Source organism: Malaclemys terrapin, chromosome 3, assembly GCF_027887155.1.
Source record: "Malaclemys terrapin pileata isolate rMalTer1 chromosome 3, rMalTer1.hap1, whole genome shotgun sequence".
Taxonomy (NCBI): domain Eukaryota; kingdom Metazoa; phylum Chordata; order Testudines; family Emydidae; genus Malaclemys; species Malaclemys terrapin.
Genome location: NC_071507.1, coordinates 65,667,479 through 65,683,825, shown reverse-complemented (window position 1 = coordinate 65,683,825; position 16,347 = coordinate 65,667,479). Strand labels below are relative to the sequence as shown.

The window sequence follows — 16,347 nt, the reverse complement described above, 5'->3', positions numbered from 1 at the left end:
TTCAGTGGGGAGTGATTAGGCAAATTCACTCAGGTCTAACACCTCCAGAGAAGTAGCACCACCTGGAGAGGCTCACATATATTAGTTCGAACTGGATTCCTCAGAGACCAACAGACAAAGAAAGGAGTTTTGGAAAAATAGCCTAAGTTTAAACTATCTCAGGGCCCTCTATCAGATCTAGCTAAGAGACAGGACCTTCTCTGACCAAGGTGAGCCTGGGGATGGGGGAAATCCTTGTGAAGAGCTGGAAGGGCTGACACCTACCAGAGCCTAAGGCTGAAGTTGGGGTGACCTTTGGTAAGCTTTTTAGCATACATAAGGGTTTTTTTTATAGCTTTTATATGTTTTTTTTCTGTAATGCTTTCACCTTTATAAGCAAGCACATTTATTCTTAAGAGCTGTGCGGTAACTTGTAACTGCTGGTGATTACAATTGTTCACAGCCTTCAGAGAGAAAGCAAAGTGCAGATGCTGGACTGTTTAGGCAGTCTGGCTTGCTGGAGATATCACAGAGTGGGCAAGGAATTGTGTAGCCTTGAAAATCCCGTCACGAGGGGGAGAGATGAAGGTCTTTACCCAGGAGAGTTGACAGTTGAGGAGCTAGGAGCCTAGAGTGGGTGCCCTTGAGGGATCATGGAGGAGGAAATACAGGTGCAGTTGCCTTGAACCGTGTCACCATCAATACACACAGTGCAGATGCAGTTCTACAGACCCTACACACCAATCACAAATGTCTCACTATCTGCCACCATGCAATACTTTAACAGCCAGCTGACATTAAGAAAAAACAGCATCTATCCTATTTATAACCGTAACTTTATCTTAATTAAATTGCAGATTAGAATTTACCTTGCAGCTCAGGGCCAACCGTAGTTATTATAGCCCCAAGACATCGGCCCAAACACTGATGTACTTCTGTATGCGATGGTGGAACCGTCAAGAGCAGGGTAAGAACAAGAGACAGAGTAGGCTCCACATATCCCCGGTACATTGGCCCACTAGAGTCCACTATCAAGGCAAGTGAATGGAGAGACCAGGTCTATAATAAATCAAAGAGATTTTTGATTTTGAGTCATACAAGTTTGTTTAGTTTAGAGTTTTGAGGATTTATGTATAGTGGCTATGGCTCTGACCACCCTTGTCTAAACATTTCTATTTTAACCCTCTGTTTTTAAGAATGTCTTCGTCACCCCATAATCTGGAACATTCACTTCTGGGCTGAAATTTCCCAGGTTTGGTCTTTGCCTGCAGGTGAATTTTTGTTTGTTTGAATAAAAATGGCTAAGCTGTTTGAGAATGAGAAGAAAAGGATGCATGTACTTTTTCCACTATATAAAAAAGTTTGACACATTTTTGCATAGTTCTAAAGCCAAAACTGGGGCAGAAAATTGAAATTAGATACAGAAGTAGTCCTCAAGAAGAAGTGCCTGAGCCAATGGAAACAGGTTTTCATTTGATAATGTTATGGCCAGTTGAAATTCTCAGCTTGCATATACAGTACATTTTGCACTGAGTTTTCTTTCTAAACTCTTAAAAGTGCAGCTAAGGAAGACCATGCTGCTCACATGTAGTTAACTTAGCTGCATTGGAGAAAGGTAGTGAAGGGCACAGCCCTGGCCTCATTCACTGAACACCCTGTCAGATACACTATGGATGAAGCAGGGTGCCCTCGTCTCATTTTCTACAAAGGTTGTAGGGAACAAGTTTCAGGACTGCTAATGTTCTCAGGAAAAGGATTCTCTTGTAGGCTGCAAAGTGTGCAGGACAGTGTTCCAGTGGCATTTACCAAAATAATTTTACATTATGATTTTTCCCCCATTCGAAAAAAATGTGGGAAGTTCCATAAAAAGAAAAAGGACTATCGTAAGAGGAGGTTACAATTGCACGGTTAAACATTTAAGTTAGCTGGCCACACTGCCTTTATTCTGCTCCTACAGTCTAGTTACATGATCACATAATCTCTCTCAAATACATAACACTATTTATTCTACAATGTTAGATACTAATGCTGAATCTTGTAAAAAAAATTTCATTCTTTTTACTGTTTCATTCTATTTATTGTAACACTGCAGTATCTTTTTACTGATTTAGAGGGAGGATTTTAAAGGTTCAAATGGCAGTGTTACATGCCTAATTCCCATTTAAAGTTAATGGGGATTAGGCACCTAACTGCCATTTGTATCTTTGAAAATCTCCCCCTTTGATTTCTTATATTTTTATACGATAGTAAAAAATAGATTACATTTTACTTGTGAAATAATATGCAAGCCTTTGTTTAAAGACTAACACGATGCATTCACAGAACAGCAGAAATAATATTTCACATGCAACCTGAACTTTGTCAATATCTAACCTTTGAGAGCTTAACTATGGAAATTTATGAGGGTTAGGTTTTATACAAACATATATATTAATCACTAAACAAAGCAAATCTTGTTTTTCCAAGTGGCAAGTTATGTTTGGAAAAACTTCTCTCAATCCTGTCTCCTCAGAAAGAGGATTACCTCTACTCCATGTTCTCTAAAGTTAATCATTAAAACAAGACACTGGTGGTCTGCGTTTCCACGTTCCAGAGGATGGGGGTCCAAGCTTAAAGTTCTGAGCCATTAAACTGCCTCTTTCTGTGGGTGAGACACACCTTCCTGCTGATGAGACATAATAGTCAGTAACCACTTCAACTAATAATTTACTTTGGAGTAATGGGGAAAAAGAATAAAAAAAAAATCTCCTGATATGTGGTGCAGTTACACTATAATCTTTTGAGAATAATATTTATAGGCAAGTAATTTTCTTTTATTCAAAGTTTTTATTTATATCATCTTTCTCCAGAGGGTCTTTTATTATTTTATTTAACTTGCTTTGTAGAATTCATTGCCAAGGGATATCATGAATGCACCTACTTTCCTTTAAGATTCTACTTTAACTTACAATACAATTGTTTTCCCAATGGTCTTATAATTGATTTTAATTCATTGTTCTATAGAATGGAATAACTTATTTACATCTTGAGATGACTCAGCATAATTAGGCACTTGCCTAAAGTAACTGTTCAAAGTCAGGTTAGTTTGTTGTTCAGCACACTGCACCATAAAGTTCCTAAAGAAACTGTATTTGGGACAAAAAGATCTCTCCCCCCCATCTAGACTTATACTCCTTGGGACATGGCCTGACTATTTTTTTCTTTTGTGCAGCATTTTCTTTGCTGTTGACAATAATATATTAATCTTAAACCCTACTGGATGGTTTTAAAATGCCTTTTTGTTTTATACCTGGACTTCAGGTGAGGTCCCATCTTGTGCCAACGCCAACAGAATACTGACACTGGTTTTCAAATGCTGTCCAGAACCTATTCCACCCACATAACGATGGAGACAGCCAAGAGCCAACGAATGACCAGTTCTTGACACAACATCTCGAGCAGATTTTAACCTATCAAGATTAAAGCATAAATCAAAGTGTTTGCTAGATTTGTAGTTGAGGCAAGGATTGTTCAAGTGTCAGAAAAATAACAAACCTCAGCTCCCGCCTGGACTATTTTTTTTTTTTTTTTTTTTGAGTTAACAAAGTAGAGACTTTCTGGGAAGATATCAATGAAAAAGACAGGAAAATATTTAAAACTTTCTCATTATTAACTCCTCATATTCAGTTGCTTGTAAAGTTATTCTGATTTTACTATAGATCCTTTCTTCTCTTCTGGGAAGTATTTATTTCTGACATTTTAGATAAGGAATATTTTTGTAACTGACAGGACACATGATTCTCTTAAACTGTCTACTCTTCGCTTGAATGAAAATATGAAGAGACATGTTGGAGGACTGACGGGAGTGCAGCTGAACCCTCTGATATAGCGACAGCTCACTTGTTAAATCTTTTTAGATCCCACTGCTTATCACTGCTATGAGTTTTATTCTGAGGGTTTATTTAAATAATCTTTTATTCAAAAGAAATAAGGGAAAGTAGCAAGACTTTGAATCACCAAATTACATAAGTAGTGACATGATAACTTTTCTGATGGATGCTTGGCAAGATATGAGCCCCCCACCTCCCCATCAACTGCAGCTATGACAACTGTAAATAATTAGGCTGTTAGCTACAATTGTTCTCCAGTAGTCACGGAGAATGGATACCTGTAAAGAAGGAAGTGAAGGGTAATTTCTCTTCTTTCTGTGTGTAAGACCTTAGCACTCTAGGCAATACACAAACATATAATAATAAATAATAAAAGGCCTCCAATAGATAATACAAAATTACTTAACAATATGGACAAATTGAAAAACCCATTTGATAAAATGGATCTTGGAGGAGAAATTATGGACAAAACCATAGCAGTGCTTGGAAAATCATGGGTTCTCAAGGGAAGAAACAAAGTCTTATAAGCAATTGTATTATAAAAACAAAGTTCAAATTCTGAATACTGAAAATCTTGAAAAATGCTTAACATATGAAAATAAGTATCCTTGAGATACTTAAACTATCTAGAAGATCTCTGGAGAATAGCTGAGGATAATAAATTTTACTCCTTTAGAAAAACTCTTACCTAGGGTTACCATACGTCCAGATTTTCCCGGACATGTCCGGCTTTTTGGGCCTCAAATCCCCGTCTGGGGGGAAATCCCAAAAAGCCGAACATGTCCAGGAAAATAGGGACGTGCTGGGCCGGGGGTGCTCGGCCGAGGGCTGGCCTGGGGGTGCAGGGCCGGCGGTGCTGGGCCGGGGGCCGGGCCAGGGCCAGCGGTGCTCGGCCGCGGGCTGGCCTGGGGGTGCGGGTCCGGGGGCCGGGCCGGCAGTGCTGGGTCGGGGGCCGGGCTGGGGCCGGCGGTGCTCGGCTGGGGGCTGGACCAGGGGTGCGGGGCCGGCGGTGCTGGGCCAGGGCCGGGGGTGCTCGGCCGGGGGCTGGCCCGGGGCCGGCACCCCAGGAGCCGAGCCAGGCTGGGGCCGGCCGCCAGAGGGAGCCGCTCGGTTGCGGGGGCCAGACTGGGCCGTGCCTCCTCGTCCCACCCCCCCAGCTTACCTGCTGCCTGCTTCAGGCTTCCCGCGAATCAAATGTTCGAGGGAAGCAGGGGAGGGGGCGGAGTTGGGGCGGGGACTTTGGGGAAGGGGTGGAGTTGGGGCGGGGGCATGGGCGGGGCCCCATGGAGTGTCCTCTTTTTGGACACTCAAAATATGGTAACCCTACTCTTACCTATAAACACAGAATGAGAGCATGTGTGAATCTAGGTGAAAGCAGGAAGAATCTGAACTCTCCCTTACAGTTTCTGATACTGCTTAGTTTGCCGAGATCCAGGGGTAAAACTCTAGGTAACTTTTGCCTTATTTATGATAGAAACAGAGTCTTGCCTTGAAATGACATCACTGAAGAAACAAATTATTTCACAAAAAGAATGTCCCCAAATGGTTTTTGGCCTATTTGAGTTAAGCTGATTCCTCCTTTATAAGAAAGAAAGTTTTTATACTTAGAAGTTGCAATCTCTTTTGCATTTCTGCAAACAACAACAACAAAAGACTTTTTATCTTTTTAGAGATGGAGAAGTTAAAGCCATTCATAAAAGGGAAGCTGAATTTAACGTAACTGGATCATCAAAAGTTCAATTTCCGTTTTAAAGGAAATACACTAAAATATAGTTTACGTACTCATCTGAGGAAAAATTGGACACACTTATCTTCCTGAATCTTTAATACAGACAGATCTTTAAAGGGCTAATTGGTGATGGGGAGTCCGATGGAGTAAGGAAGCAAGTCACTGTGGGCCAACGGAGAAGCCAACTCCTAGGTGCTAAGAAGAGGCGTTGATGACATGCGGCTATCAATATGCATTGTTCTGGGTAACCCCACACTTTACACATACTTAGAGTCAGCCATGTTTATTTTATCTGAAGCAGTTTCTTCATCCTTAAATAGATCATCAAGAACTATTCAACAATATTGTTCCGGAGTCCAAACATTTCAATTAGTTATTGTTCACTCTTGGTAACAACATATGAAACAACTCAGGATCTATAAACCTGATTAGGCCTCCCAACCCAAAGTGGTCAGGCATGAAGGAAATGTACTTAAAACTATCATTATCATATTTAGCAGAGACATTTTCTGAACATGTTTGAATTCTATTTTTATTTCCTTTCTTGAGGCAAAGTGACAACAACTTACTTGTCAAAGCTGAATTGAGCCATTCTGGCGATGAAAGTTGCTTCTCCAACTACCTGAGCCATTCTGCCAAGTGCCTCTCCTGCTGCACATCTCAAAATGGGATTAGGATTGTCAAGGGCACCCATAACCAACGTCAGAGCAGATTTGCGGACTTCTTCTGGTCCTAATGTGCTTTTATTCTCAGCTAAACCCTATATGAACAAATGGAAAAAAAATATTTGACCAAAAGAAATAAAAGTATGTTTTGACATCGGTTGCTGAAATCAAGTTTAAAACAGTTTAAACTGATATTTTTACAAGAAGTGAATTCACTAATAAGACAGGCTACGTAATTTTTGAAGTGATGTCTTATACACAGCTGGACATATCTTACAACTCACACCTTGAGAAAGGTGTTTAATTTCTACTTCTCTCCCTATTTTCCAAGGGTTTTTTCTTTTAAATAAGATTAAAATAATGTTACATGTTAATACAAATAAAGAAACAAAATGAAGACTACACGTCCACTCAACTATCACCAAAACAATATTCTGCTTCTGCCCCAAAAAGCAAAGCAACTAGTTTCCTCCAAAACCAACAGCAATCGCATTGCATGGTTCTTTGCTAATTGTTTTCCATGAGCCAGTTCCAACAATACAACTTGATGGGTTGGCTCCTCTCATACATCAGACAGGCAAAGCAACAGCCAATGAGACACTGCAGTTTTCACACACTTAACTCCATCTCCTTCTATCACTCTCACTCCCCTGAGCCCCTCACCAGCACATCAAGTGGAGAACTTCAGAACTGTAAGCTGAATCATTGTAAAAAACAACATAACTTCAGCATATGATAAATCAGCTCTTCATGATAGTGAAGGATAGTCTAGACATCTGCACTGTTGTCTCTAATATACATCATATGGCATGCTGCTTTCTGAAAGAGTATCTGGTGGTCTAAGGTTTTAGGGACTTGTAGATATAATGACTAAGGGAAGAAGAGAAAGGGAAAAGAACTCCAGAAGTAAGCCCTGTGTCACAAAATCATGCATTTGTGACCAGACTGGAGGAAATCAGAAATTTTCCCTGCAACATTCAGGTAGTCAGACAGAGGAGAGTAACACTTTAATGGAGACTTTGCCCAGATGCTAGTGCTGGTTGGAGATCATGTTAGCTTGTCCCAGTCTACCAAACAAGTGATTCAGGTTCAACAGTTAGCCACTGATTCATAACTATAGTCTTGCAAATAGAAAAATCGGAACACTGCCTGGAAAAACTGCTAGAGCAATATCCCTTGAAATGAGAAAAAAAAAAGAAAATTAAGTCTCCCGGGAGAATTTTCTTCTGGTCTAAACTGACTTACAATTGGTGGGTCCAGTTAGTCTCCAACAGTATTAAAGGGGACTAATAATCAATTTTGTCTTATCTGAAAAAGACCACATTTCCAATCAATGAACTTCTGGGGTCACTGTTAATGACCTGATGACACTGGCTTTCATCTTCATGGAGTTCTGAGCAAAATCTATTCAGTACCAGGAGACAGAGGGCGTACACGGTCAGAGGAACAACAATGGTATGATTTCCCATCCCTCTGGCAAATAGGTTACTGGATGCTGAAGAGAATGAACTGACCTGATAGGCTGTGGCATCAAAATCAGTACACCACAATTTAAAGTGTGTGTGTGGTGGGGGGAGGAAATCTCAGCAGGAGAGGGCTAAAGTCAGCAAAGCAATCTGTTACCCGCAGGGAAAAAGTTTCAGGTTTACTAGGAGTGGACTGTCTGTAAGAAGTAGAAAAATCCTTACTTTGAAGACTGTTTATCTTCCAGTCTCTGCACCTGTGAAACATGCTCCCAAGGAATCCCTCTTTGAAGTACCCTGTACTCCCACTGCTGCAGTCAACTACTTTGAAGAACTGTGAAAACAAGTGCTCTGTGAGAGCCTGGGGCAGAATGTCAGGGCTTGCAGAGTGGTCATAAGAAACTGGATGTAACATGACCACTGCATTAAGTGTATTCATGACTCTTCTCATCCTAATATTCCATGTGAAGGAGGGAAATGATCTTCTCAACAGAAAAGCAAAAATTAATGAGTTACAATTAAAAGTATTAATCTAAGGCTATGTCTACATTTTGAGCTAGGGACATGATTCTCCTGCTCATGTGCACACACTTGCGCTAACTCGATGAGAATCACACCCCAGCTTGAAGTGTGAACATAGCCTAAAACAGGGGTAGGCAGACTTTTTGGCCCGAGGGCCACATCAGGGTTGCAAAACTGTATGGAGGGCCAGGTAGAGAAGGCTGTGCCTCCCCAAACTGTCTGGCCCCCGCCCCCATCCAATCCCGCCCACTTCCTGCCCCCGACTGCCCCCCTCAGAACCTCCAGACCCATCCAACCCCCCTCTGCTCCTTGTCCCCTGACTGCCCCCTCCTGGGACCCCCCACCCCTTATCCAACCCCCCCAGGACCCCACCCCCATCCAACCCCCTCCCTCCCGCTCCATGATTGCCCCGACCCCTATCCACACCCCCACGCCCCTGACAGGCCCCCCGGGACTCCCACGCTTATCCAACCCACCCCATTCCCCGTCCCGACCTCACCCCCCGAACCTCAGCCCCATCCAACCGCCCTCTGCTCCCTGACTGTCTCCCAGGACTCCCTGCCCCTTATCCAACCCCCTCGCTCCCCTCCCCCTTACCATGCAGCTCAGAGCAGCATGTCTGGCAGCCGCGCTGCCTGGCTGGAGCCAGACACGCTGCCGCGCTGCCCTGCAGGAGCACGCAGCCCTGCCGCCCAGAGTGCTGCCTGCATGGAAGCATGGTTGCGAGGGAGGAGGGACAGCAGCAGAGGGGCTGGGGGCTAGCCTCTCCGTCCGGGAGCTCAAGGGCCGGGCAGGATGGTCCTGCGGGCCGGATGTGGCCCGCGGGCCAAAGTTTGCCCACCTCTGGCCTAAAAGGAAGAGGCTGCTGAAGAAAAACCAAAGATGGCCCACCAAAACAACCTGGCTGCTACAGTTGCTACTGATGTCTGTAAAGGCAGGATACAAACTGGGCAAGAGACACAAAAGGGCTGGAGCTAGCTGAATGGAAAAAGCTAAAATGGAAGTCTCATTTGCTGGCATCCTACCTAATTCACAAGAGAGGGGAGTCAACCCATTAACCTGCATTGTCATTATGATGTCCAAAAAAAAAAAAAAAGATATACCAGTGTTACTGAATTAGATTAGCTTTACCTAGGACACCCAGGCAGGGGAGGCTCCCCCACCACAGGATCAAACTCCATCAGACTGGAAAGCTGAAAATTGTAGGTGGTATGTCAGTGTGTTGCACTGCAACAGTCACTAAATTAAAGGACATTTTAGCTACATGAAGAAAATTTTGAAACTATTTTTCTTTTTCTAATCAAGGTAGCAGCAAAATCACATCTTAACATACTGGATGGGAGTGAAAATGCTGGATGACTGCAGCAGCCCGTTTGGTCCTCAAATATGTGAAGGACTAGGAATATACTATTACCACTCAGAAAAAGAATCAAGTCACTTTAGGAAAAACACCCTTCCCCCCAAATTATAGGTGAGGAAATAATATGTGATCATGTAGTTAAAGACAGTATCATAACACACATGCATAAGGAGCCCAATTAAGAATGCACAGGCAACCTTAATTCTGGCTTTTCCTAACTTTTGAGTGCTTGATTTTGCAACCTTAGTAATGATCTTTTAATGTAGTTTTTGTGTTTAACATTATATATAAAAGTCTATAAATCTGAGAATTTTAGTATCTGTCAGTTACAAATTTTTAAGCAGTTTTACCTTCAATGCGCTGAGAACAGCAGTGAAGATATTAAGCTGCACAGCTTGTTGGCGGACACCTTTAGCCTGTTTGACACATTCAGCAAAGTGATCCAACATTTGTAGCCTACAAAAGAACAATTAACATCATCATCAAGAGAGACACTCTTCCAAAAAACATACTGAAAAGACCCTAAATTTTGCCTAAAGGGAAAAAGATCAATGCAAAAGAGAAAAAAAAAAAAGTAGTAGAAGGGTTTAAACAAGATCCTGTGAATTCTGCTATTTGGCTGCAGAATGTATTGGGCCCTATGAAAATCTTTCCCTGTCTCACCTGGTGGCCTGAGAACATGCTGCCAGGCAGAGGGGGTAAAGACCTCTGATTGGCTCTCTGCTGGCTCTGCCTTGAACTCAGCCACAAGCACGAGATTGTCATTTCAGAAGAAATGATTGCTTAGAAGAAACAAGTATCAGAGGGGTAGCCGTGTTAGTCTGAATCTGTAAAAAGCAACAGAGGTGCCACAGGACCCTCTGTTGCTTTTTAGAAGAAACAGCGACTGCAGACAGACTTTGCAGTATGACCGGAACTGTGGGGACAGGAGAGAAGAAAAATTCACTTGCCGCAATATCCTCCACCTTAGACACAATGCCAGGAATAAGGAGAGTGCAAAGTGTATTTCACATTCTCTCCTTCCACCTACATGCTGCTGAGAAATTAGAGGAGGGGAGGAGAATATGAATTGGCTTTGTGCCACACCTTTCCCCTAGAGATGCAAGGAATAGAGGGGAATAGAGCCAGCAGGATCCCTATTCGGGTAGCAGCGGTTCGGCACGTAGACTACAGAGTCTTTTCATTCAGATGCAGATAGACTTTGTCATAGTTATCCATGCCACTGCAAAGCTGAATTACTGCAAAGTGTTCTGCATGCTAATACACCTTAAATCAATTATAAAAATGACCTCACCACACATTAAGTTGAATTTTCAGGGCTGTAAACTAGGAAAAAGATCTTTTACTTCTAACGTGAGTACATGTGATATGGAACCCACTGAGAGAACAGAACACCAGAAGTAGATTGACTTTTTGAGAGAACTATAATCCCATTAAATTAAAAAAGGAAAGACAACCATATATTGAATTGCACATTAACTTAGACTGACCTGTGTTTGTAAGAAACATGAGGAAAAACCACACCAAAGAGCGCCACAGAGGCATCAATGACTGATACTCCCAGGGGAAGGGGGCCAGGCACAGCTTCACCAGCTGGGATGCGCAAATAAATGGAAGACGGGTCATGTTCCAAAGCTCCACTTCCAGATGCACTGTTTGGCTGAAGCTACAAATAACCACAAGATATTAATACCTTCTAAATACATATTTGCACATACTTATACTGAACATACTGAACTAACCAAACTACATATGCAGCAACTTAAAACTACATTACTCACCAGCAGTTAGAATTCTCTAACTACACTCCTACATGCAATGCCAGGCAAATCCCAGAACGTTCAAAGCAGCTAACAGCTTGGTGTGAGCAGTCTCAGTCACCCTTGGTACAGATGAGGTGGGTGAATTAAAGACAGTGACAAAATTTGGTTCTGACAGCTGCTCTGGAAGCAGTGAACACAAAGAGGTATTTCAGGGCAAAAGGTTAAATCGTCATTTCCTCAGCCTGTGCTAGAGGCGGAAAGGCAGCGTAAATCCTATAACAACTCAGGGACTAATGATTCCCCAAACAGATCAATTTGTGTTCTAGAAATTGACTTCTGTGACATAAGATAAACATCTCTTTAAACTCATCCTCTTATCCAGGTATGCCATCAAACAGCAGGAACCATAAGTGAAAAAAAGGTGAACTTTCTCATATCAAGTATTTATTGTTATTTAAGTGATAAATAATCTATGAAATATAGTTTGAGGCTAGTGCTTCTGTTGTCTCCTGGGCAGGCAGATCAAACAGAAACTGAGTAGTCACTGAGACCTCTTCATGCCTCTTTATACACTGCTTAGATTGTAGTTCCATGCAGGCAGTAGGACGCATGCAGCTCCAAACATTAAAAGCTTTGAACAGTGCTAGGTTTCATTGATCAGGACATGCAATTCCAAGACAAGGATGTATGGATGCAAGTATTGGAACGCAAATGTATAGAGAAGAGTGGGACAATAAAACAGACTGCTCACCCCAATAGCCTCAAAGGTGAGGAGGGTTAGCCTGGGCCAGCAAGGGAAAGAAGGTCCTTTCCCCTCCCACTCCACATGGGAGCTCAGCTTCCTTGTGGGCTTGAGAAGGGGGAGGAGGCATCCTAACTGACTTGGGCTTCCACTGTACCTTTCAATCCAGTCATTGCTTCCTGTGCACCCAAGGGGAGGGTTTATAAACCCTTACCTCCACCCAGTGTACCATTCTACTTCTGGGAGCAACAGATCCCCTTCCCCCTGAATATTAGGCTAGGGCTGGGTTTTGGGGGCAGCTGTGGGCATCATACTAGTCACCTTTTAGGGGCTGAGGAGTTTTTCCCACACTGCCAGATTGACCAGGACAGAGAGGTATTTTTACCTTCCCCTCAGCAGTCCAGGGACTATGTGGGCAGGTTAGGTTATAGAGTTCATGTTGTCGCAACCTGACAGCATAAATGCTGGAACTAGGGTTTCTGGGGTGCTGCTGCACCCCAAGGTTTGAAATGGTTTCCATTCATATACAGGGCTTACAGTTTGGTTCAATGGCTCTCAACACCCCCACTATACAAATTGTTTCAGCGCCCCTGCCTGACAGATGCCTAAAACAGAGGAGTTGGGACCAGAATTACAGGAAACATATCCCCTAAGGGTGGGAAATGGAGCTGGGTCTCCTAACATCTGGTACAGTGAAGAATCAAACCCCTTTCTCCCCTCCCCCCTTTAAACTTTGTACAAGAGGAAGCTATTGGAGTCCCAGCATTAATGTTGAGACCAGGATAAAAGTTTTGAGTGAAGAGAGGGGAGGGCACTGAGGACAGCTCTCTTCTAGGTGGCACTGATGACCCGTGCACTGGTTGAGTTATTGCCAGATAATTTCCCAGATGCATTTGACTAATAAAGTTGTGGCCTCGTTAAATAACATTCCCAGTGTCTTATCTTTCTCACAGTGATGTCTGGCACAAAACACAACTGGACCAATGTTAAGAGTTGATTATCCGCAAAAATTCATTAAAAGGGTCTTCAAAAGAAAAATTTTCCCAATTATTTTATTTTTCACATGCCTATAAACATTTCCAATAACCAAAGATTTCCTTCAAAAGTGTAAGAAGTTCCTCCTACTCCCAATAAGACTTTGCACGTCACCATCCAGATGGAAGGATATGATTTCACACTGTTGCTTTAAGAAGAAAAAAAGTCCCTTTTTGATACAACACTAGTTGCAATGTACATATTGTGACAACAGTTCCATTATAAACTCTGCTTCTTTTGCATTTTATAATACCTCAGCTGGAGGAAAAAAAATTATGGGACTTATTGCTAAATCTAGAAAGATTTAATTCACCTTTTAAAAGCAAGGATAGTTGACTAACCACAACTTTATAAACTGTGCAATGATATTCTCTACTGATCTCTTTTTTGTTTTATTTTTTTGGTAGCTAGTTTTACCAGAAATTTACACTGCATATGGCAGGCTTTAAAACCTGTAAAATCCTTTGAGACAAGCTTGGAAATCAGTAGAATTACACTGGTCTTCCAGATCCATAGTAAGAGTGCAGTTTCAGTTTTTAAGATTTTATTCAATAGAGCCAAGGATAAGAGGAATTTTATTACTGATTTTTTTTGTTACCTGATCTTCAATTGATTTATGATCTGTTTCCTGCAGCCAAGAGCCAAGAAGAACACTGTCATCATAATGGCAAAGAGATCTAAGCAGCGATGTAGTTGTATTAGCAGAATTGTCTGTCAAAGTGAATTCTGCCACTAGCTCCCGAAGGAGTGCATTAAATGACCCTAGAAAACAGAACTGTACATTAAACCTAGTAATAATTCTTGGCTCTTCCATAGACTTCAAGGCATTTTACAAATGCAGGCAAGTAGCATTATTCTCATTTTACAGATGGAAAACTGAGGCAAAGAGCAGTAAACTTGATTAGCACAGGGTCAGTAGCAGACCTGCACACAGAACCCAGAAAGGACCCTGACTCCAAAGCCCAGTGCCTCACCCAGGGCATCATGCTGGCTCCTACAAGATCAAGATCCCAATCTTGCAAACACTTATGCATATGAGTGGTCCCACTGAGTTCACATAAAATTACGCACATGCATAAGTATTTGCATGATCAGAGTCTATTTTGTAAACATCATATTGCCACAGAAAACAAATGTACTATTGCTCTTTGCCCCATCTACTAATATTGATCTAATACACTTGTTTCATAATGTAATATATTAGCACGTCTAAGCTTATTAAACTCTGAATTACTGACATGCAGAATGAAAAAAAAATAGAATACAAACAACTTCTTTTGGAACAGAAAATATGGCACATTTGAAAAATACAAAATCATTTATTTCCTCAAGGACTGTGTGTACTTTCTAACATTTAGGGAATCTAAACTGAATATATGATCCTTCATTAGAATTCTCTGAGAAAATTCACACACGTAAATAAGAAAATAAGCATTTTGTCCTAAGTGCAGTTACATTTACAAGTTAGATGTCAACTTAATGATGCTAACCTTTTGAACACTTGAAATCAATATATTTTATACATCCACAGTTTGGATTGATTTAAATCAAAGCTGATTTTAATCAGCAAACAGGAAAGACTAATTTAAATAACACATTTTAATCTTGTTTTTCCATTTAAATTTTTAGTTATTTCCATAGAAAAAGGTTGATTCTCATTTGTGGGTGACCATTAAAGCATGCTGATTTGCAACTAAATATAAAACTTTTATACCAGATTTCTTTTTTGCTAAGCAAGAGGATGTATACCTATACACATTCATGTAAGCAGTTATATATCTTAACTTACATTTTTCAGATTCCTAAATTTTACATTTTTTATTATCGTGAATGGTGCATTTACTTACTAGATGATTACTAATTTTTTACTTGTGATTTGCGTCAAGGTCTATTTGGATGGAAATTCAAATTCAACTAAATATGCATAATAACAGCATTTTAATTTGTATTTATGTATTTATTAGTAGTAGTTAAATAAAACTACCTTAAATGTGCAGGATACATAAGAAAAAAAGTTTATCAAATCATGTTTTGCATTTAATACTAACTGATTTATTAAACAAAGAATCTGTAATCAGAGAACTGCAGTGATTGTTTCTGGTCAACATGTCCTTCAAGATTTTAGAACTAGTAGATCTCATCCTTTCACACCTAGTTTCTATTCACAGAATGAAAGAGGAAAACAAGCTTTCCTGCTTTCCCAATTGGTTTCTTAACTCTGAATGAAGTAGTCATTGAACTAACCTAGCTGAATAAACAGAAATGAAGAAAATATTCACTCTGCACTGCAGAAAAGGCTGTCAAAAGTTGGTTTAACACTTCAGTAAACTCTGGTTCCACATGCTTAGCCAGTGACTTCCCCAGTTAAGTGGTTTGACTTTCTTTAAAACTTAAGCAGCAAACATATACTGCTTAATATTAATTTTTAATTAAATTTAAATGATTGTAATAAATTATATAAATTTAGGCCTTAAAATAATTTTTCAAAGTTTCAAATTTCATTTTAAATGTTTATTTAAAAAAATAAATCTGTATTTAATGTAAATTAAAGGATCCAATTTAAAGAAAAATATCCAATTTTAATTTTTAAGGTTTTTTACCTATGGATTTTTATCCACTATGTATATCAATCTAGAACTGCATTAACGTTAAAGACTAGGAAACCATAAACTTAAAACCACGAAATGAATCTTATCTCTATCCTTGGTGTATCAGCCTTAAGATATCATTCTGTATCTGCCTCTTTATATCAGTTTATTGTACTTGTTAAATAAAACATAAAATACTACAAACTTAAAATTCTCCTAAAACTCTACAAATTGGAACTTTATCTTCTGTACATATACATTACATACACTGTATCTGTTGTGCCGTACTATGCAGTATACAAATTATGCATCTAAACTGATAATATAATATTTAAAATTGTAATACTATATTCTTCATCCTCTAGAGTTTCCATTTTTATCTTACTAATGTTATCTTTTATTTTGAAACAATGACATGGGATCTTCTTAGCCCTGTATTTGCACTGAAATCACAGAAATTCAATTGCTTTATGTTAACAGAAATAATAAACCAAATACATATGGAAGATTTGTCACACCTTTGAACTCTATCATTTCTTTTAACCATTAATTTAGATCTTAAATATTTAAGCTGCACTGTAAAGATTTTGAAACAATTATTTCTTTTCAGCTGGCATGGATCTAAGCCTTAC

General features: G+C 40.4%; 1 protein-coding gene across 2 annotated transcripts in view; it reads right to left on the bottom strand.

Annotated features, from left to right (window-relative positions):
• Positions 1-16,347, bottom strand: part of HEATR5B (HEAT repeat containing 5B) — a 90,671-nt gene that overhangs the window by 45,381 nt on the left and 28,943 nt on the right. For both annotated transcript variants that reach the window (XM_054023343.1, XM_054023344.1), the window contains exons 15-20: positions 13,726-13,889; positions 11,078-11,253; positions 9,938-10,043; positions 6,147-6,337; positions 3,269-3,428; positions 849-1,038 (exon numbers count right to left, since the gene is read on the bottom strand). In XM_054023343.1, coding sequence (XP_053879318.1) covers positions 849-1,038; positions 3,269-3,428; positions 6,147-6,337; positions 9,938-10,043; positions 11,078-11,253; positions 13,726-13,889 — 987 coding nt within the window. The remainder of the gene's footprint in view (positions 1-848; positions 1,039-3,268; positions 3,429-6,146; positions 6,338-9,937; positions 10,044-11,077; positions 11,254-13,725; positions 13,890-16,347) is intronic.